Source organism: Podarcis cretensis (assembly GCF_951804945.1).
Source record: "Podarcis cretensis genome assembly, chromosome: 14".
Classification (NCBI taxonomy): Eukaryota; Metazoa; Chordata; class Lepidosauria; order Squamata; family Lacertidae; genus Podarcis; species Podarcis cretensis.
In genome coordinates, this window is record NC_137183.1 from 52,275,164 (window position 1) to 52,296,608 (window position 21,445).

The 21,445-nt window shown below is 40.9% G+C and overlaps 1 protein-coding gene across 2 annotated transcripts in view; it reads right to left on the reverse strand.

The window, feature by feature from the left end:
- Nucleotides 1-21,445, reverse strand: part of MAD1L1 (mitotic arrest deficient 1 like 1) — a 452,304-nt gene that overhangs the window by 380,609 nt on the left and 50,250 nt on the right. For both annotated transcript variants that reach the window (XM_079953794.1, XM_079953795.1), the window contains exon 10: nt 20,983-21,069. In XM_079953794.1, the coding sequence (XP_079809920.1) occupies nt 20,983-21,069 (87 nt within the window). The remainder of the gene's footprint in view (nt 1-20,982; nt 21,070-21,445) is intronic.

Below are 21,445 nucleotides of genomic sequence, written 5' to 3' on the forward strand. Positions count from 1 at the left end.
TGAACAGGGCTGGTTAGGTGAATCCTGTCCAGTGTTTCAGAGCTCCTTGGAGTGCTAATGCAAAATCATTAATTGCTTGAGCACTGAATCATGCCAAGATGGGAGAAAGGAGACAAGGAGGAACACATGGAGATAGACACACCTAACTGAAAACTGAGGGAAGGGTCATCACAAGTAAAAAAAAATAAAAAGGTAAGTTGGGAGGAGGTGTACCTCCTTGTGGGGCATACTGCTTTTCATATAAAATTCTCAGGAAAGTTAGATCCAATTTTTGACCAAATCAAGAAAAATATCAGGTGGTATTCAAAAGAACTCCTGAGCTGAGCTATCACCAATGTCTCTCCAGTGAGGTCACTTCACATGCTGAAACCTCTATACCAGATACAGACCTTCAGGTAATAATTCCACTTTCAATGGGAAACCTCCACTTTTTCCACAGGTTAGGAGAGCATAAAAGTAGCAGCTAACGTTTTGCATGGGGCAAATTCATGGACCAAAATTCAAGATGCGCTCCTAAGAATATTTGTGCATGTGGAACAAAAAAAGGGAACAAAATGGTAAATAAATAATAAGTTGTACATCCACATTGTTCAGCATGTCTCAAGTTTTTAAACTGGAAGCTTTCAAAGAAGAGATTTGGCTTGCTTTAAAACTGTAGAATCACCACATGCATTGATGAGATACACCAATTACTACTAATGAAATGCAAAAGGTTTTCATATGCAGATGCTGTGCAGTTAATTGCCAGCTGTTTCTTTTGCCTTTCTTCTCTTCTATCACATCTTGTCCTCTTTCCTAACTTTTAATACTACTATCCCAAAAATGAGGTTTTTATAGATTGGGCCTTTGGCCACAGGATCACTGGCAGGGAATTAGGCAGCTCATCAATGAGCTGGATGCAATGCTAAAAATCATCCTAGACCCTTTCGAACAAGGAGAACCGAAGCTATCTGCAATTCAAAACAAGGAAAATGTACTGTATCTGACTGGCAGGACAGCAGAGAGTTAAAAGAGTTAAACACTGACTGAATGACCGCAGCCTCATGAAAACCTCTGTTCCTGCTGCTATACTGGAATCCCTTGTTGAGATTTGTGTCTGAGTCTATGCTGAGTGCAGAAAAGGAATGAATTGCCTTACAATAACTTCTGGCTCCTGTAGGATAAGGCAATTCGTAAGTAGTGGAGCTCTGAAGTGACTGAATGGCTCATCCGAACAGCTAAACTAGGAATATGTCATCAGTATTTGAAAGACAGTATCAGAAAGGTTACATTGGAAGATGCAATGCTTTCAATGTATTGCTTGATCGATGCAGAGAGGGGAAGTTAAAGTAACACACAACAGGAAATGATGAAGAAAAAGCTAGAATACATGGCTAACCAAATGAGAAAACAAACTTTAAAAACTACATTAACAGACACACCACTTAAATTATTGTACTTTTTATTATCCCATTGTTTCGCTGGTTGGAAATGATTTTAACAATGTTATTCTTGCTGGCTGTAGTTTTTACTGCCTTTGTTATGATGATATGAATTCTAAGAAATACATTTCTTTATTTCATTGAATTCAAATATTATTATGAATGCAAAAGAGGAGATTACACATAATTACATATAATTATCCAGTGTTATGATATATATTGAAAAAAGCATTACTTGCCATGAGCTTTAAAATTCTGGATCTTGTACATGCATCCTTACTTATGTACAGCGACGGGGAGCTAAACCAACATAAAATGCATAAATCAATTTGAACATGACAGTAAAGCAAGGATGGGGAACCTCAGGCCTGGAAGGCCTCCAAGGCCACACCATCTCTATCCAGACCACGCCCCCTCAATGACCCTGATTCAAACTCCAAACCAACATTTGCCTGACTTGAATGTGTCCTTGAACTCTAATCATTAATGCCTCGTGCTTGCCTGAGTGGGGGTATAGAGTGACGTATGAGCATGTTTAGAACACTAGTATACTGTACAAAGGTGAAATTTAAGTTTCTTGCTCCACTCACTTTTGCCTTTGCCCCCCCTTACCACTGCCATGTGGCCCCCAGAAGGGTTCTCAGAAGGAAATAGAGCCCTCAGGCTGAAAAAGTGCCCTTGCCCTTGCAGTAAAGGAAAGGGTTTACATCCTATCATTTCCATGCCTTCTCAAACTGGTTCAGCTTTTGCTTTCCCATCAAGTCAATGCTATTTTGCTAACAAATTGCTGATTCCCATAGCTTGATAAACATTTTTATACAATGTATAAAATCTGCCTATTCCTTTCCATTCTCCCTGTTGTGGCAGTTTCCAGAGATCATGGATAATCTCAAAGGAGTCTCATACCACACTGTCCAATGCCTTACCAAGTTTTCTATTAAAGACATAGACTCAACTTTCCTATTCATCTTATTCCAAATCTACCCATGTGTTTCTTCTGGTATTATTTATCCCAACATTTTCTCCAATTCTGAAGTATAATCCAATCCTCTATTTCCTCCAGTATTTGTTATTTGGTATGCTGTATGTGAGACAGCATCTTACCTGGATTGTTACATAGCAGCTTTGCAAATTTGTTTGTCTGTCTCAACCTTCCTTACGGATTTCTTAACCAACTATTTAAAAAGTATATTATTTGAAAATATTCAAATACAAAAAGAGCTTTCTTTGTTTCGGGCATTTTTCTCTTTCATCTGGCTAACTATTTTAACTTCGCTATCATTAACCCAGGTCACAAGTCCATCCGTTTCTGATAGCTGTCATGCTGTAAATTTGGTTATTCTTTAGTTTCTATAAAATTGTGAGTCAAATAGAGCTGGTATCAGTGGTGAGTTGGAGGACACAAATACGATAATTTCTAAATTTATCTTTCTAAATGATGCTTCCATAGAGCTGATATTATAACACTAATCCTTTTATAAATATTCTATCTTTATTAATAGTCCACATTTCATTTCATTACCTTACATTACATAAACTTTAAAGATCAAAAATGCATTTATTGGTGTAAAAACGGCACCCCTTTTTACTTACACTAGTACCTCTGGTTAAGAACTTAATTCATTCTGGAGGTCCGTTCTTAACCTGAAACTGTTCTTAACCCGAAGCACCACTTTAGCTAATGGGGCCTCCTGCTGCTGCCGCGCCGCCGCACAATTTCTGTTCTCAACCCAAGGTACTATTTCTGGGTTAGTGGAGTCTGTAACCTGAAGTGTATGTAACCTGAAGCATATGTAACCCGAGATACCACTGTATTAGGAACTGGAATACAATAATAATTTGGAAAGAGTGATTCATAAAATCAGTGTCAAATTTGTTCGGTTTTACAATTATCGCTGTTGGCATTGCGTGGTGTTTGAGTTTGTTCTTGTATTCTACTTTTGTTTTTTTCCTTCTTTGTTTAATTTTTTGTTGCTGCTGGTGTTTGGCAATTTATTTTATTTTTAAAGACTGCATTACTTTTTAGTGTTGAAATTCTTTAGAGATGCTCAGTATTGCAAGAAAACACTATCCATTAACAGCTTTTCTCATTATCTAGTTGCTTTCTTTTTATATATATAAGGTATTAACATTGTTGTGTGGATGTAAAACAGGAGACAAAGTGGGTACAACACTGGAAAATGTTCATTAGATAAGCAGGTGTTTGCAAGTTCTGGGGCATCGCAGATTTGTTCTTAATGCTTTGTGGATAAACTGTGATAAAACTACCTGGCAAGAGTTAGCAGTTGGAGAAGACAAACTGAACATAACAGGGTTCTAATCTCAAACCTCCGGCAGGTCAAATAAGTGCTGCCATCAGAGATCACCAAAAACAAGCTGTTGCAGTAACTAAATAAACCACAATCTTCATTCATAGGAACCATGTTTTGTTTTTAATTATCTGTTCCAAGGCCTTGTCTGCAGAGTATGTATTTTATTTATTTAGAAGACTTCTATGGCTTAATCACAAAAAGTCTCTATGCAGTTTCCACAAAATGGAATAAAATATTTATTCAAAAATAGCCATAAAGGGGTACAGAACAATTTCCTTTCAGGACAATGACCAAAGGGCTAGGTGGTAGCTACTGTAACATCTTTTGTTATTTTTATTACAGTACCTTCTGCTGATAAATAGATATGCAAGCATTTGAATTACCTAGCAGTATAAATTTGCATGGTCCTCAAGAAATAGAGGGACGCAGGTGGCGCTGTGGGTTAAAGCCTCAGTGCCTAGGGCTTGCCGATCGAAAGGTCGGCGGTTCGAATCCCTGCGGCGGGGTGCGCTCCCACTGCTCGGTCCCAGCGCCTGCCAACCTAGCAGTTCGAAAGCACCTCCGGGTGCAAGTAGATAAATAGGGACCGCTTACCAGCGGGAAGGTAAACGGCGTTTCCGTGTGCGGCTCTGGCTCGCCAGAGCAGCGATGTCACGCTGGCCACGTGACCCGGAAGTGTCTCCGGACAGCGCTGGCCCCCGGCCTCTTGAGTGAGATGGGCGCACAACCCCAGAGTCTGTCAAGACTGGCCCGTACGGGCAGGGGTACCTTTACCTTTACCTTTTACAAGAAATAGATGGTGGTTCAGACAATGGTATTGCTTTGTCATTTTGATTTCTTACTCTTTGGATCAAGCCACAGAACAATCACAATGGGAGGAAAAACTGCCTACAGGTAGCAAGATTAGTTTAATTCCTATTGTGTGAAGAAGGTCTACTTTTACCTGTGGTTGCATCCTACTATGCAGGGAACATTTCAAGAACAATAGTTTAAATGGAACCCTACTGTAATGGTTATAAGGGGTTACTTGTGCATAAGTCGCTGTTACTTTCGGCTAGATTGCTTGGCTAACCATGCCTTGGCTGACAGCCCTCCACTCCGTGACCGGTCAGTCGCTTGCAGAATCCGTCAGTGGGCGTTTCTTGAACCTTTTCCAGCATAGAAGCTGTTTGACGCCCAGTCTCCGCCTACTCTCCCTGCGCGGTACCCTTCTGCGCAAGGAAGGGCTGGGCAGAGGTGTGCCTGCGCTCTCTCCACTGGTTTCAGGCGAAGAGTCTTGGAGACCCCTCTCCCGATCCTCCATCTCCCTCCCTTCTCTGCTGGTGTTGCACTGAATCCCTTCCCCTCTGCTGGTCCCCTCTCCTGCATCGCTCTGGAGCCTTGCCTCCACCTCTCTCTCCAATGTCAGTTCCCTGACACCTACAAATTTCTCTTCTGTCGCTAACTTCTCAATCTTAAAATCAGGTTTTATATGATTGTGCTTGATGGCTGGAGAATATAATGTCTTTATACACTTGCAGTGTCTTCTTTGTAATGAACGCTGAAATGTTCTCATCATACAAAATATTATATCCAAAAATCCCAAGTAGTTCTAATTAAAAAGCCACACAGAAATATGACCCAGTGTCACCATTCAACTGTTCCTCCATTCCAATAGCCTACCTACTTTTCAACAACAATGTTTAAGCAAGTGATAATACAAATGTATCCTAGGGAAACAAAAATGTGCTAGATGCCTAAACCAACCATGTGTTGTATCCAAGGAAGAAAAAGTGTCTGCTACAGTAGCATCTTGGTTTTAGGTGCCATACTTCAACTCCCATTAACCCTGACCACGAGTCATACGGGTCAAGACTGAGTTGTAGTTCATCAAGAGCTGGACAGCACTGCATTGGCTCAGAAGAAAACACTCCTGTCAGAACTTTGGGATACGGCACCATGCCTATATAGAACTTGGGGTTTTGTGTTTCATATTTTGGACATGGGTTAAATTGGGGAACCTTTGGGTAAAACTTTGGTCCGTGTGAAAAGCTTGGACTTCTGGGTAGACCTGGGCTATGAGAAAACACCTTTCTCCCCCAGTAACTGCGAGCAGGCCCAAATTTACAACACCTGCTTATCTTGCAGCTGCCTCCAGTGTCCCAAGCCCAGACTGAACATTCCACTAATTTGAGAAACACTGTGCAGCTGGGCTGTCATAGGGCCCCTTTTTCACCCCACTTGGACTGTGAAAAGTTGCAGCCAAGGAGCTTTGTGATTGAGACTTGTGAAGCCAAGGAGCTTTTTATTGTGACAACAGAAAATGATGTTACTAGGCCAGAAAAATATAAAGACCATTAAATTAATAAAAGTAGCTGAAAGCCCCTGTGGGTCTGTTGGTAGCCTCCCAGTATTTGTATATTGTTTCCTTGAGACTTGATTCCTCGACAGACTCATCAAGACATTTCTCTTTGGAGGGTCAGAGAGTGACAGTAAAGTATAGCTTTCTTATTTTCTGTGTGTGCATTTCCCCCCAAATGTTCCTAAAGCTTTATCTGACCTTTTCCTCAAAATCATTTATTCTCATTGGGTAACAGGGTAACTACTTTAGTAGTTTGAAATAAATCTATATTCTATACCAGGCATTGGCAAACTCAGTCCTTCAAATGTTTTTTTGAGACTACAATTCCCATCATCCCTGACCACTGGTCCTGTTAGCTAGGGATGATGGGAGTTGCAGTCCCAAAACATCTGGAGGGCCAAGTTTGGGGATGCCTGTTCTACACTTCAGTGTGGATTATTTAGAATTTTGGGGGGTCCAAATCCAGTGCCTCAGACTGCTTGGATCACAATTATCAACCATCAACATCTTTTATTGTACTGAAGGTTTCAGGAGGGAGAGCAAGAAGCTGGATCTTGTTTCCTGAAATTTCCTAAGGGTCTGATTAACCAGCAAGGTTTGCCCTTGAACCTTAAAGCCATAGGTGCTGATGGCAGCCTTCCAATCCGAAGAACTTGGATTGAATCTGGACCCCTCAATCCTTACAACCCTATCAGGATATGCTGTGTCACTGTTAAACTGTTTTTCAATAACCCTTGTAAAGCTGTTTTTCAAAAACTCTAGAGAAGGGAGATGTCTAGTGCTAACTCTTCCACATTTTACCTCCCTGCAATTTAAAAATATTTTCTCCCCCACCCCATCCTGTTCACAGTTGAAGAGCAATTGTTTTTCTCCATATACTTTGAGTTATTTTAAAGCTGTCAGCATTTTCTCCATAATCTTCTTTTCTCCAGGGCTAATCATACTACGTTTTCCCTTTGCATTTCCACATAGGATTGTTTTCTAGACCTTTTGACATCTTTGCAGTCAAGTGATTTATCTACATGTTTACCCTTCAGGATATAAAAAGTAGCTATTTCAGTGACTCGGGAGCAGCAGCTCAGGGTGTACACCTCTGCAATGGACAGACCCTTCTGTTCCTTAGCTTTTTATGATCAACTATATTAAAACTGGTTTAAATGTAATAAAGTTTGTAACATTTACTGCTAGAAAATATGGGAGGGCAATAAAGTCAGCAGAGCACAGAAATGAAGAAGTCTTAAATATTTCCTCTTGCTTCTTTCCCGTGTCCATATATGATAAGCTGGACAGATTGCAAAACAAAAGGAAATTTGAGGCAATTTTAAAGTCAAACTACAATTACTACCCACATACTATGCCTCAGGAGACAGAAAACATTGTTCTCTTACTTGTTGATTCTGAAAACTGTTTCTTGAATAGTGATCTCAAATATTCATGCATTCTTTTATAAATTGCCCTCTACTATGTCTTTTCTCAGTGTTGGCTGGTTTGCAGTGATGTCCATAGCTTAGTAATGTCTCTATTTTTGTTTTCTACCCCACTACTTTTAAATCTCCTCTGTCATTATTCTGTGCTTCCACACTTACACCCAAGCCCTTCTTTGCACACAATAAACAAGTGTTTTGCAATGCAAAGAGAAAGCATCACGAAAACCAAACTGACATATGATTACATTGCCAAATTGCATGAATCACTTCTGCTGCTGCTATGCAAACCATTTTATGTTTTATGGAAGGAAAATCCTGTTCTTAAGTGGAAAATACTATCCTCTTGGTGCTACAGTGGAAGTTGTTATGGTTTATTTATATACTGTGTTTTGGATCAACGGCCTCCAGAGAAGTGAACAGCACATTAATGTAAAGAATACATACAATAAATATAACAGCAATCAAAATAATGTAAAATGGCAAAGTCACGGTCCCTCCTCCCTGGATTTATCCCTCTAAACCAGTCTTAGCCAACGTAGTGCCCATCAGATGTTGTAGACTAAAACTCCCATCTGTATGCATCAGCATGGCTGTGTTGGCAGCAGCTGTTGGGAGCTGTCCATTTTGAAGGCTGCCAGAGATCAGTGGCTCTCAATATTTGTTTTCTTTTGAGGCAGTTCAAGCTCACCAGCCAATTCAGCTCACATGCCTTCCTCCTCTCCCAGGTGGAGGGAAAAATCACCTAGCATCACGCTAACAATTAGCAGAGCGGAAAGTATTTTTCGCTCTATAAGACGCACCCAACCATAAGACGCACCTAGTTTTTAGAGGAGGAAAACAAGAAAGCAACGCAAATCCTCTTGGGAGAAGAGGCAGGAGTGCTCCTGCTGCACTCAAGAGGCTTTGCATGGCTATCCCTCAAGCCAGAAGAGCAAGAGGGATCAGTGCGCAGCGATCCCTCTTGCTCTTCTGGCTTCAGCGATAGCTGTGCAGCCTGCATTCACTCCATAAGACGCATGCACATTTCCCCTTACTTTTTAGGAGGGAAAAATGCATCTTATAGAGCGCAAAATACAGTACCGCCCTGAGACTCCCCGGTATAGGGCAGTATATAAATCATCATCAATCATCATCATCATCATCATCATTTACAAGATCAGTAGTTTGGTCAAGAATCCTCCAAGCCCTACAAGGTACAGGAATGTTGGTCAGTATCCAATGACAATGTTTACATATGTGTAAGGAAGCAACACGTGCCGTTGGCCCTGTTTAGTTTCACCACTGCAGTCCTACTGTTGACAAGGAAAGTGGCTGGCTATGCAGTACAGTATTATTATGTACGCTGCACTGGACTGCAGTCTATCCCTGGAGCAAGGTGATCCCTCCACAAGCAACTGCAGATATCTATAAAGGGAAACTCAGCCCATGCACGTGGTTCTAGGCACAATGAAAAGAGGAAGACAACGCACAGATGGTCTAGGCAAATAAAAATACTGACCTGTGTAATCAGACCCTAACATTCTATTATGGTTTCAAGTGGCAACTCTTACCTGAAGGAAACAAGAGTTATGGATTCAAGTACAGTACATAATTCCTATCCATACATACTGGATATGAAGGAATAACAAAAGTCACAGAGCTTCAATTCTTCTGTTGTATGAAGGCTAAGCTACTCAAGCTGACCTGTGCCTTTATGTAAGCTTATTTGTAACATGAATCACAGATCTCATACTAGTGGACAAGGGCAGCAATACCTTGCTCCAATGCCAAGCACTGTTAGGATAAGCACCATCTCATTGCTTTCCAAGATACTTGCACAGAGATCCCTTCTTTCTAGACTGTGATATAGAGCACAAGAAACACTGGAGTGGAGTGAAGGCATATTAATTTCAAATCCACAAAATTCACAGGGTTGCCTTGCTTAAGTCATTCTCTCTTGGCCTAACCTGGTGGTATAATGAAAACTGTAACACAGTATGGCTACTGAAAAGTGCAATAGGAAAAAAACAATACAGTATACAGGCCCCACACTGCTGTATTTTGATGGGAAAGTTTTGTGTACTATTCACACAATACTGCCCAACTTCTCAGAGCAGAGGTCTTCTTTGTTTTATACAAAAAGCAGTGAACAGCAGCTTGTTGAGGAGCCAGAATGTTTGACCAACTAGTCCCATCTGTGGAGAAGAGCAAGAGCTCTGCCACAGCTTCAGGGTGTGATGAGGGCAAAGGCATTCCCTCTGGGCAACTATAGTTGGGCTTGCTCACCCTAGGGGTAAGACTAGAACAGCTGGAGAGTGGGGAGAGGAAAGAATGTGAATTAGCTGGCTTCCAAATGAAAGATGGTGAAAGAAATTCACAACTAGGGTCCAAACTATTTGTACCAGGCATCCCCAAACTTGGCCCTCCAGATGTTTTTGGGACTACAATTCCCATCATCCCTGACCACTGGCCCTGTTAGCTAGGGATGATGGGAGTTATAGTCCCAAAACATCTGGAGGGCCAAGTTTGGGAGTGCCTGATTATACTGATCCCAAAGCAGAGGTTTTCATGAATGGCATTTCATCAAGTATATTTATGTTACCTAGAGGGACAAGACAAAAATGTCTGCTATCCCCTTCGTTTTACCCAGTGAGCCAATAACTGCTAGGACAAAGGATAATCAAGAGATTAAAAGTGTCACTAGTAGCCCATGCGGTGCCCTCCAGAACTAAAGTGGTACCTCTGATTACAAACTTAATTTGTTCCGGAGGTCCATTCTTAACCTGAAACTATTCTCAACCTGAGGTACCACTTTAGCTAATAGGGCCTCCCGCTGCCACCACGCTGCTGGCGCATGATTTCTGTTCTCATCCTGAGGTAAAGTTCTTAACCCAAGGTACTACTTCTAGGTTAGCGGAGTCTGTAACCCGAAGTGTTTGTAACCCGAGGTGTTTGTAACCCAAGGTACCACTGTACAACACCCATCATCCCCAACTGCTAAGCATGCTGGATGATGGGAGCTAGAGTTCAACAACACTGGCTAACGCTAAACTAAGGTCTGCCTATGACAGAATAACCATTGTCAAAATCTCTGCTTCTCCTCTTTGTTTTAAGCTGCAAAACATGTTACTTCTAGAACTAGTGAATCACAATGGGCCTTCTCTGATGGGAAAGAGAAATAGCCCTCATGGGAAAAAGCACCTGACCTTTAGAACTATGTACGTGGTGCATAATATAAATACTATTTTCACAAGTTTCAAAGACATAAAATGGTTTCTTTTAGCTGAGCATGTTTATCCTTGGATGCACTGCCTTCTCAAAAGGATGTACCTTCTCAAAAGGTACATTTCCAGAAAACCCACAAAGCACTAAGCAACTGAGCTGAAAGTGCTTTGCAATAATCAAATGCATGTTCTGGAAATTATTCTAAATCAATAAAACCGATTTATTCATTCCATGCTGGAACCTTAGTACACCTATTCTGTCATTTCATCTGGGCTTCTCATATAAAATTATTGCTCCAATGCAGAGTTTCACACAAAGTCACACATGGAAAGGTCTTTTTAAATTCTCTGTAATGCTGTCACATTGTTAATAATCAAAAACAGCAATGAATTGTTACCCTTTGTCAACTCTTTGCCTGTTTGTAATAAATATTTATCTTTCACAGGTATGTCCCTATCCAAACTACTAACAAGGAGGGTGAGGAAGTTTGTATAATTACAACCATGAGATACGGGGGGGGGGGGGGATCATTTGCTCCAACATGATTGGAATTTAATGCCATTGTTTCATAACAGAGTGACCATCTTGATTTTATTAGAGTTAGCATAAGCTTGCCTCTTTGGTTCAGCTTTAATAAATTAATGTTAGAAGCATTTGAACACTGGACAAAATCTGAGTGGTCAATCAACTGGCATACCAAAACTAGGAAAGGACCAGGCTGGTGCCATAAGCAGCCATATCCTAACAGAAATAAGAACTGGAGCAGGATACAGTTTGATTCTTAAGTGCAACATCAAGTAGAATATTTTGCTCTGTTGACAAGTCTAATACAGAAAACCAGGTATTTACATCAGGCTGGAAGAATTTAGAGGTTTCATGCTTCCGAAGTGTTCAGCACATATGATCCAGCAGAACAGTCCTTATTCATTGCTACAAAAACATACAGACCCAAAGTCTCAAGAAAATAACTTAAATGAGCATGACCAGCTGTGTTTAGCAACCAGGACAAACAAAAGGAAGTACTTCTTCACACAGTGCACAGAAAATTTGCCACCCAAAGATGTAGTGATTGGCAACAATTAGGACAGCTTTAAAGGAGAGTATCAATCAATAGCTAGTAGTCATTGCTGCATATTACAGTGGTACCTTGGGCTACAGACGCTTCAGGTTACAGACACCTCAGGTTACAGACACTGCTAACCCAGAAATAGTACTTCGGGTTAAGAACTTTGCTCCAGAATAGAAATCATGCAGTGGTGGCGGGAGGCCCCATTAGCTAAAGTGGAACCTCAGGTTAAGAACAGATTCAGGTTAAGAACGGACCTCTGGAACAAATTAAGTTCTTAACCAGAGGTACCACTGTACCTTCCATCAGAGGCAGTTTGTCGCTAAATACCAGTTACAGTACTGGGAATCACAAGTAAGAAGTCCTATTGCACACAGCTCCTGTTTGTGGCCTTCCCACTGTGAAAACAGGATGGCCTTTGGTATGATACAGAGGTTTCTTCTTTTGTTCTTAAGCAAATATTGCACAGGTGCTAATAATGAAAATTATTAACATTAACTTGAACATATTCTCTTCACATCTTTAGTTATTTTCCCCAGTTTAATTTATGTCGTCAAATTGTGGGTTGACCGCAAACTGTATATAATGTTTCTCAAGTGCATGTGCTAAAAGAGAGAACAAACTTTGGTTTTATTTTTTATAAATATTGCAAAATCCTTGGGCTAAGCAAGAAAGAGCTACTCTGAAGTTTACTGCACCAAAAGGAATTTGATTCTTCTTTTATCTCAGTAAATATTTGTATTGTATTGTACCCATTTCCACCTGCTTTAGCAAAACTTAGAGAAGCATGAATATGTAAATTATTTACACACACACACACACAGAGAGAGAGAGAGAGAGAGAGAGAGAGAGAGAATGAATGTGTAAGAACCCAGCAAGTCAGCATAATATTAATGGAGTGGAATTCTGTTTACGTAAAATATTACTCCAATCTCTAATGATACACGAGGTCAGTAAACTCTCACAAGCTAGCCAGATGTAAATGGTCATAAGCAACCCACATTACTGTACTACAGCGTAGCATGATTCTGCTTTCATGCCTCTCACTTTGGAGGGAAATTTAAAAAAACACTCTTCATGGGACCAAGGTCAGCTTTGCTGGGGGGTCTCTTCTCCCACTCCTCCTCTTGAAAATGTCAGGTGGGCACAGTCAAAGGCTGGTTTAGCTAGCAAGTGCTGTGCCTGAGTGGCTCATGCGTCTGAGAAACAGGCCAACTACCTGCCCAGGAAGGGGTTGCATTCCCTCTGAGCAAGTATGCAACCTGGGTTGCTCCTAGATCCAGCTTTGTCATTGGAGGCCCTCAGAGCTAGGAGCATCTTTACTAGCTTCATCAACTATTCCTGGACAATCATAGCTTGACTATAGTAGTCCAGCCATCAGTAATGTGAAGACTGAATTGCTGCAATGTGCTCTATGTAAGACTTACCTTGCAGTTAATGAAAAATGCTGCACAACAGTTGCTGCCAAGAGTGAAATCTCCTGTCAGCATATTACATCTCTGCTCAAATATTTGTACTGGATACCACTTTCTTTTTGGGGCAAAAGTGTATCTGAGTGTATTTGAGTGTATCTGAAGAAGTGTGCATGCACACGAAAGCTCATACCAAGAACAAACTTAGCTGGTCTCTAAGGTGCTACTGGACAATTTTTCAATTTTTTGTATATGTTTCTACTGCATCAGACCCACACAGCTACCTACCTGATTTTTGGGGCGAATTCAGGTTTTTAGTATTCATATATAAAGTCTTTAGTGGCTTTGGGACCAGTTCACTTGAGAGACTGCCCCATATATACCTATTTAATGGCTTCCATCTATGGAACTGTGAAAGTGCTATATATTGTTCAGCATTGGCAAGGAGGCAATCTTTCAGTGTAGCAGCTCCAGTTATGCTTTGGAACTCTCTGCCTATTGACATTAGGCAGGCACCCTTGCTGTACTGTTTGAGACCTGTTTTAGACATCTGCAGTAAACTTTTAGTTCAGTAAGTCTAAAAGGTAAAGGTAAAGGACCCCTGACAGTTAAGTGCAGTCGCAGACGACTCTGGGGTTGCAGCGCTCATCTCGCTTTACAGGCCAAGGGAGCCGGTGTTTTTCCACAGACAGTTTTTCTGGGTCATGTGAACAGCATGACTTAAGCCGCTTCTGGCGCAACAGAACACTGAAACCAGTACCTATTTATCTACTTGCACTTTTTTGGCATGCTTCCGAATTGCTAGGTTGGCAGGAGCTGAGACCGAGCAACAGGTGCTCACCCCGCCGTGGGGATTCGAACCGCCGACCTTCTGATCGGCAAGCCCAGGAGGCTCAATGGTTTAGACATACTCAGACATATAATTTAGATATATATTTGTTTTAACAAGTTTTGCAGATTGTGTTTTATTGAAAATATTTATGTATACTATTTATGTATACTGTTGCTGTTTTTACAGTTTTGCTGATTTTATCTGCATTTTATCGGTAGCCATATTATTTACACTGCTTACTTTTCTGATTAAGTAGTCTATAAAAGTTCTCTAAATTAATTAATCAAATTAGTTGTGCAAGCTACTGTCCTATGGAATCTAATAAAACCCTTAAATTACTGCGTCTTACTCCAAGTTCCCTCACACAGTTAATTCGGCAGATGCTTCAGATCTATGTTGTGCAAAAGTATGTTTGAAAGCAGTGGAGAAAGCTCACATCTGAGCGCTCCCTAGAAACTGCTCTCCAAGGCTGGCACACTAACATGAAGATATTCAGCAGCTTTTAGCTTCTTCGCTTTCAGTTGTAACATTTTTTTATCTAATTGGCTTCAGAATTTATAATCCTAGTGACAGCATTCTGGCTGTGCAGCACAAAATGTTTTTTAAAATAAAATAAAAAGAGTGGTGGAAGACGACTAGGAAGAATCTGAGTGAAGGCTGAAGGCACCATCTTCTGTCAGGAACACATTATTGCAGCAAAATATGGACTTGCTAGTGCAGCTGCTGCTTTTTTCATCCTTGTATACTAAGAAAGGTAATCCAGAGCTTTTAGGAAACTCTTCTGCTCAAAAAGCAGCACAGGCACCTGACAAGTTTTCTGCATACTCGAGGAAAAATTAGTACAAAGCTGAAGTGCAACCAAAACAGCCAGACTTTGAAAAGACTAGATTGAGCAAAGAAAAAATGCAATTAAAGCAGCAAAAAATTAACATTTCACCACCAGCACCATACAATAAGAAGGTTTGTCAGGCACACGCTTAGTTGACACATGTTCATATCTGTCAGCATTTCCATGATAAATCCCAATTTTCAGCCATTGTTGATCAAATCAAACAAAATTTGGTATGCAACTTTTCAGGCCCAGATGCTGAAATAAAATATGCACATTAGTCATTTACGTTTCAGAGCAGCAGAGAGCTGTTCTGCAACTTTCGACAATTTGAGTTTTTTGCCACACACAGCTAAAAACAAGACTTTTTCCTAATGAAACTTCTGACAATGAATCCTTTATAGCAAGTTAGTAGAACATTTTTGCTGGGGAAATTTTACACACAGTTGATTCAATGCCACAGTGCACACAGGATTTCATTCCTATCCAAGTATAAATACTGGTAAAAAACAGAAATGTATGTATGCATACACACACACACACACACACACACACACACACACACAAATACATATGTGCAACTATAAGTTATGATTCTCCTCAACTGACATAGCCAACTGATCTTTCCAAAGACATATAACAGAATGGAAGTTGTTTTGTGGGTCTGTGACGGCTTACATTAGACAGGAATAGGGAACCTGTGATCCTCCAGATGTTGTTTACCAAGGCATAGGATGGGTGAAAGATCTGTCAAATTTTCCTAGCATCTCTGAAATTATTAGGGTATTTGAATGCTTTAAAAATGTTTCTAGAAGTTTTTTGATGTTTTTCTTTATTTTTAAATGTTATTCTGCTATTCTGCTATTTGCTGCAAGAAAACCTGGATAGAAATTTAATAAATAAAATGGTTCCATCAGCCCCAACCAGTTGAGCCAATCATTTGAAATAACAGGAGTTGTAGTCCAGCATCATTTGTAGGGCAAAAGGCTACCAATCCCCAATATAAGACATAAATGGAAATCAAGTGCAATAAAATGAGTCCAGCTTAACTATATTTTTCTAAAGCCTAGAATTATATGTAATTTTTTCAGATTACCTTTTTCAGTCACCATGCTGTTTGGGAACTAACAATCAACAGAATATCTCTGACATGACTTCTAAAGGTAAAGGACCCCTGGCAGTCCAGTCGCAGACGATTCTGCGGTTGCAGCACTCATCTCGCTTTACAGGCCGAGGGAGCCGGTGTTTGTCCACAGACAGTTTTTCTGGGTCATGTGGCCAGCATGACTAAGCCGCTTCTGGCGCAACGGAACACCGAAACCAGAGTAGCGCACAGAAACACTGTTTACCTTCCCAACGGAGCGGTACCTATTTATCTACTTGTACTTTTTGGTGTGCTTTCGAACTGCTGGGTCGACAGGAGCTGGGACTGAGCAACGGGAGCTCACCCCGTCACAGGGATTCAAACCGCCAACCTTCTGATCAGCAAGCTCAAGAGGCTCAGTGGTTTAGATCACAGCGCCACCAGCGTCCCGCGACATGACTTTTCATGCAGCACAATTTCCCATTGGGCTTTCACTGTTAAAAATTTTTAAAAAAATCAACTCCTTGCATAGGAGGTTAGTTGCATGGCTCTCTAAAGTGTTTTTGGTATAAATTGTGGGCTGAAGTTCATATGAGGCGATGTATGGTAGCAATGTCCAAAGGTCTAAGGAAGGCATCAAGTTGCTAGCAACACACAAGGTAAGAATGGTGGAGAGGCTGCAACATTCCTGGAGGGAAGATGAGAGACAGCTGACCTGTAATAAAGTAGCATGGATTTGGAAATACGTGCCAGATGAAAGAGTCTGTCCATCTATCCAGGCTTCTCAAATGTCTGAGAATGAACTTTTATTAGCTGCAGCTAAATACCCAAAACCATGGGCCTAATTTGGAAGTTCTAAAACTTATCTGCAGCTTTAAAAAACTTCACTATAAACTTAGCTTATAAAACTGCACCTTCCTAGGCTTCTGGACAAAACTTACAGAGAAGCTAGAATCAAAGCTTCACATTTACGGGCATATTTCCATCCTGTTTTTTTAAAGCACTGCATATTTATATATAAGCCTCTCCTCTGTTGTGTTCTGCACACACAATCGGTATGAGAGCTAGTCTTTATATAACCACCTGAGAATTAATAACAATTAGCCTACTTATTGCAAGTGGCTGCTCAACAATAAAAGATCAGGGCAATGAAAGACAGAGAATTACATGGGAAGAAACAGAGGAGAACATAATTTCATTCAAAACTATCTGTGTCAAGCCTTAGAACAGCAAGGAACTTCTTAAGCAGAAGCCTTTCCCACCTAAGAATGCCAAAACAGCTCAGACTGCCTGCTAGCCATGCTAAGTAGGTTAAATGTTCATTTTAAATACAGCCAAAAGAAGAACAGTATGACAGCATCAAATTCAGCTATCATTCTGGTAGCTAAAGCCAATGCAATGAAAGCATGTTGTGGGCAGGGGGGTAGCAAGACCAGTACTAACATGTTCAGCCATATTTCCATTTCATGGGGGGGGGGGGAGGTTGTAAGCAAAAGACAGCTCATTACCCATCACCACCTGAAACAAGAAGTGAAAATAAGTTTGGTAAACTACATCCACTGGTGGGTGGTCCAAACATTATGAATATAGGAGATGCCACAGGGACTTGAATTATGGGAGGAATTTGGACTCAGTTTGGGCACTACTATAGAAGGGTCTCTGTCTCTAGCTTGTCACTATCAGCTTAATCTCAGGTGTTGGGGTACCTGGAGAAGGGTCTTTTGTATTAAGTACTCCCAACCAAATGTTTAAGGGCTTTAAAAGGTAAAAACACTTTAGGAATACACATCCAGGTAAACAAAACTACAGGCAGGCAAAACAAGCCATTAACACCATTCTGAAGGCCCCACAGAACACTTGCAAACTAATCCCCATCTACTGAAAGAAATCTACACCTCCCCATCATAGAAGGCAATCTACAGCATTGACAAATAAGCCACATCTTGCTTATGTCTTCATAGCTTTCCTATTATCAAGCCAAGTTTCAACATTGTTCTCAGTTAGAACTTAAACCTACAAGCTTCAACAGCTGGACCAATAATCTTGCCATTAAACAAAGCCATTACACTTCAAGATGGCTACATAATAAATAGCTGAAACCATCATGATCACAACTGTTACCCACTGTTGCCAATGCATTTCACTAGTACCATATTTTTCACTCCATAAGACGCACTTTTTCCTCGGGGAAAAGCGCCCAAGAGCCGCACACACGCTCCACGCAGCTCTTGGGAGCTTTTCCGGGAGGTGGTGGAAGGGACTGACGGGCTGCCCTCTGTCCCTTCCCCCACCTCCCGCGAAAGCCAGCAAGAGCCGCATGCTCTTCAAAGAGCCGCACCTAGCATGTGTGCCGCTCTTGGGGGCTTTTCTGCGAGGTGGGAGAAGGGACTGACGGGCTGCCCTTTTCCCTCCTCAGGGAAAAGCCCCCAAGAGCCGTACACACGCTCCGCGCGCTCTTTAAAGGGAGTGCGGCTCTTGGGGCCTTTTCCCAGAAGCCAGAACAACAAGAGGGGTTGATGCGCAGCGATCCCTCTTGCCGTTCTGGCTTCTGGGATTCAGAATATTTTTTTCCGTTTTCCTCCTCCAAAAACTAGGTGCGCCATGGTCTGGTGCATCTTATAGACCGAAAAATACAGTAAATACTAAATATTTTAGAAACTATTATAAGCCATTTCTTTCTTCTCCATCTCATCTCATCTCATCTCATCTCATCAGTTCTGTGGATAGCTCTTAGGGTCGTGGGTTCGAGCCCCCATTAGGCAAAAGATTCCTGCATTGCAGAGGATTGGACTAGAAGACCCCCATGGTCCCTTCCAACTCTACAGTTCTGTGATTCCATTATTCACTGGGCACTATGTGATTAGATTTGCTCTTAAGCAGCACAGGAAGTTCTCCTGGGAATCTGGAAACAATGGAAGAGTTAAAATACAGGCATTCAAATGTCACTTAAGGCAGAATAAAATATTGCAGCTAAAAGGAGAACTTGACACTTGGAATCTGAACTAATTATAGTGTCTTGGAGAACATGAAAGTTTTAACTTGAAAGAGCTTTTAGCGTCAGTGGCAGTTACTGGTCTCTTTGTACTCAAAAGGGTATCTTGATCATTTTTTGTTTCCCCTCCTTGCATAAAAATTAGTGCATGACTGTGTCCAGCATGAAGAGATACTTACATAAAACTGTTCTGTCAACAAAAACATCAGCCCAGGCAATTAATAAATGAAATAACAACATTTTCTCTGTGTGGGATCATGATCCACACCCATTTTAAAAAATATACACAGTCAATTATTTTTATTTCTTTTAAGATACTAAGCAAAACATGCTTCTCAAGACTCTTGATATCAACCATGAAGAAAAGGTTAATCTTGGCTGCATCAGTGAATTTTACACTTTGGCTAGCAATTTTAACAACTGGCTAAGCAGTTTTAGCTGCTCTTAATAAAACACACTTTAAGCTTTTACTGCCCAGCTTGAATTTGTTTGCCATTAGCAAGAGGTTACAGGGAAAAGGCAATAATCAACCAGAATTTATAAGAGACCCTTAGGAGGTAGCATAGAATATGCAGAGACTCAGGGAAGTGCATTTAACCACTGCTGAAAAACAACCTCTGCCTGACTGCTTTGGGCACAACACTTATAAAGAACAAACTAAAATGTTTGATAAATGCAAAGCACCAGAAACCTAGGTGATTTTTTAAAAACTTTGTTACAGCATTATTTTTAACAAAGGGCTGGTATGGGGGTAATCAGCCCTGGCAGACTCCCCAGGGTGGGGAGAATAACAAGAATAGACATCACTACAGCCTACCACCAGAAAATGAAATTTTCCTGGGAATCAGCTGCACATGGACCAGAACACCAATGCTTATTCTTAGACTCTCAATGGAAAAATGCATTTCTCCAATGCAACAAGGTAAAGAGCAGGACTGCTACGTGAACTCATCCTAACAAAGAAACATGTAAACTCTCTTAAGATATATCACTTTCTTTTTCTTTTTTTACTGAAAATGTAAAAGCATACACAAATTTGGTAAAATGTGTTGACATTACATAATTTGCATCCTAACCTCCAGCATCAGTTGCTTACATATCAAACAAACTCAGATCTCAAAAATGGCGCTTTTGTAATTAAAGCATTCCATCACAAAGCCCCCTTCATTTGTGATATTTCTTTGACAGGAATCTGCAAATAGCTAGTAGGTGAATTCAGACTGAGCTAATAGAAATATAATAGAATTGCTTTCACTATAAATCTGGAAAGTGCAATACGGACATTTACTTGCACCACATTTATCTAGAACAACTTTGCCTGGGTCTCTTCCTACTGGCTAACAGCAAAGCTTTATAGTTCAATGTGATTCTTGTCTAGTTTCACAGGAAAGACAATGCAAACTGCTGTAGAAACATGTGTTTAAAACTTCTCAGTCTCACAAGCAGACTAAGAAACATCCCCATCAGTTCTATTGGCAGCATTTTGATAATTCTGCACTGATTTCAAGTAACAGACCCAAGATGAACTATGTGGTCAGGAACTTTCATAATGTAAAGGGTTCTCAATATAAAGAGTGGGAATATCAAGCAGCTTCCTCATTCATGCCACATATCGAAATGAAGTATTCCTACAATTAAAAGTAACTCATGAACCAGAGCAAAAAATATACATGCCCACAGAAAAGTACACCATTTATTTTTTATCAGTAACCTCACAGCTGCCAGGCACACGCATACTGACCTTGTGAACAAAAGGGATGCTTGACTGCAAGCCAAAAATGAGTTTTGTAAAACTTGGCCATTAATTATTTCCCAAACATGAGAAGAACTCAAACCATTCAGAAATCTTGCATGCCTAATGACTTTCAGTCTCATCTGAAAATTGCAAACTTTATGGTATGGACATCCCTCCCTCCCCCCCCCCCCTCTCTCTCTCTCTCTCTCTCACACACACACACACACACACAAAAGTGGCAACAAGTTTCAGTGGATTTTGGCCAAAATTCATGCCATTTCTTCTTATACATAACAAGTAAAATAGACAGTCTGTTGACAGCCATACCTGCTCGAGATGGCAGAATTCTGTTCTTTCAGAACAAGTTCACGTTGCTGCAGGGCAATGATGTGCCTGGAGAGATCATCAGGGCTCCTAAGTAATTGGAGGACACAACAGTCACAGTTAAAGACTACCAGATATACTAAGGGTAAAAACAGATTGTTTCATATCCTAGAAAGATTCTACATATTTCCATGAGCCCCGTGGAAGAGTCATGGAGGGAATGGTCAGATTCCCAAGAAGGAATGGAAGGAGCTTCAAGTTGGAACTGGAGGATCCTGAGGAACATCCTAGTAGGATGGGGGAGTTGGATTTGGGGCCCCAATAAGTGTCTGATACTGGGAAGGGTACAGCAGTCTGAGGGATGGAGATCCAGACAGCAGGTTGTCTGAGGAGCACAGCGTCTCTACAACAGCTGACACCCTTTAGTCTAACATCTCCTGCCATGAAGCCGTCCCTGGAGCCTCCT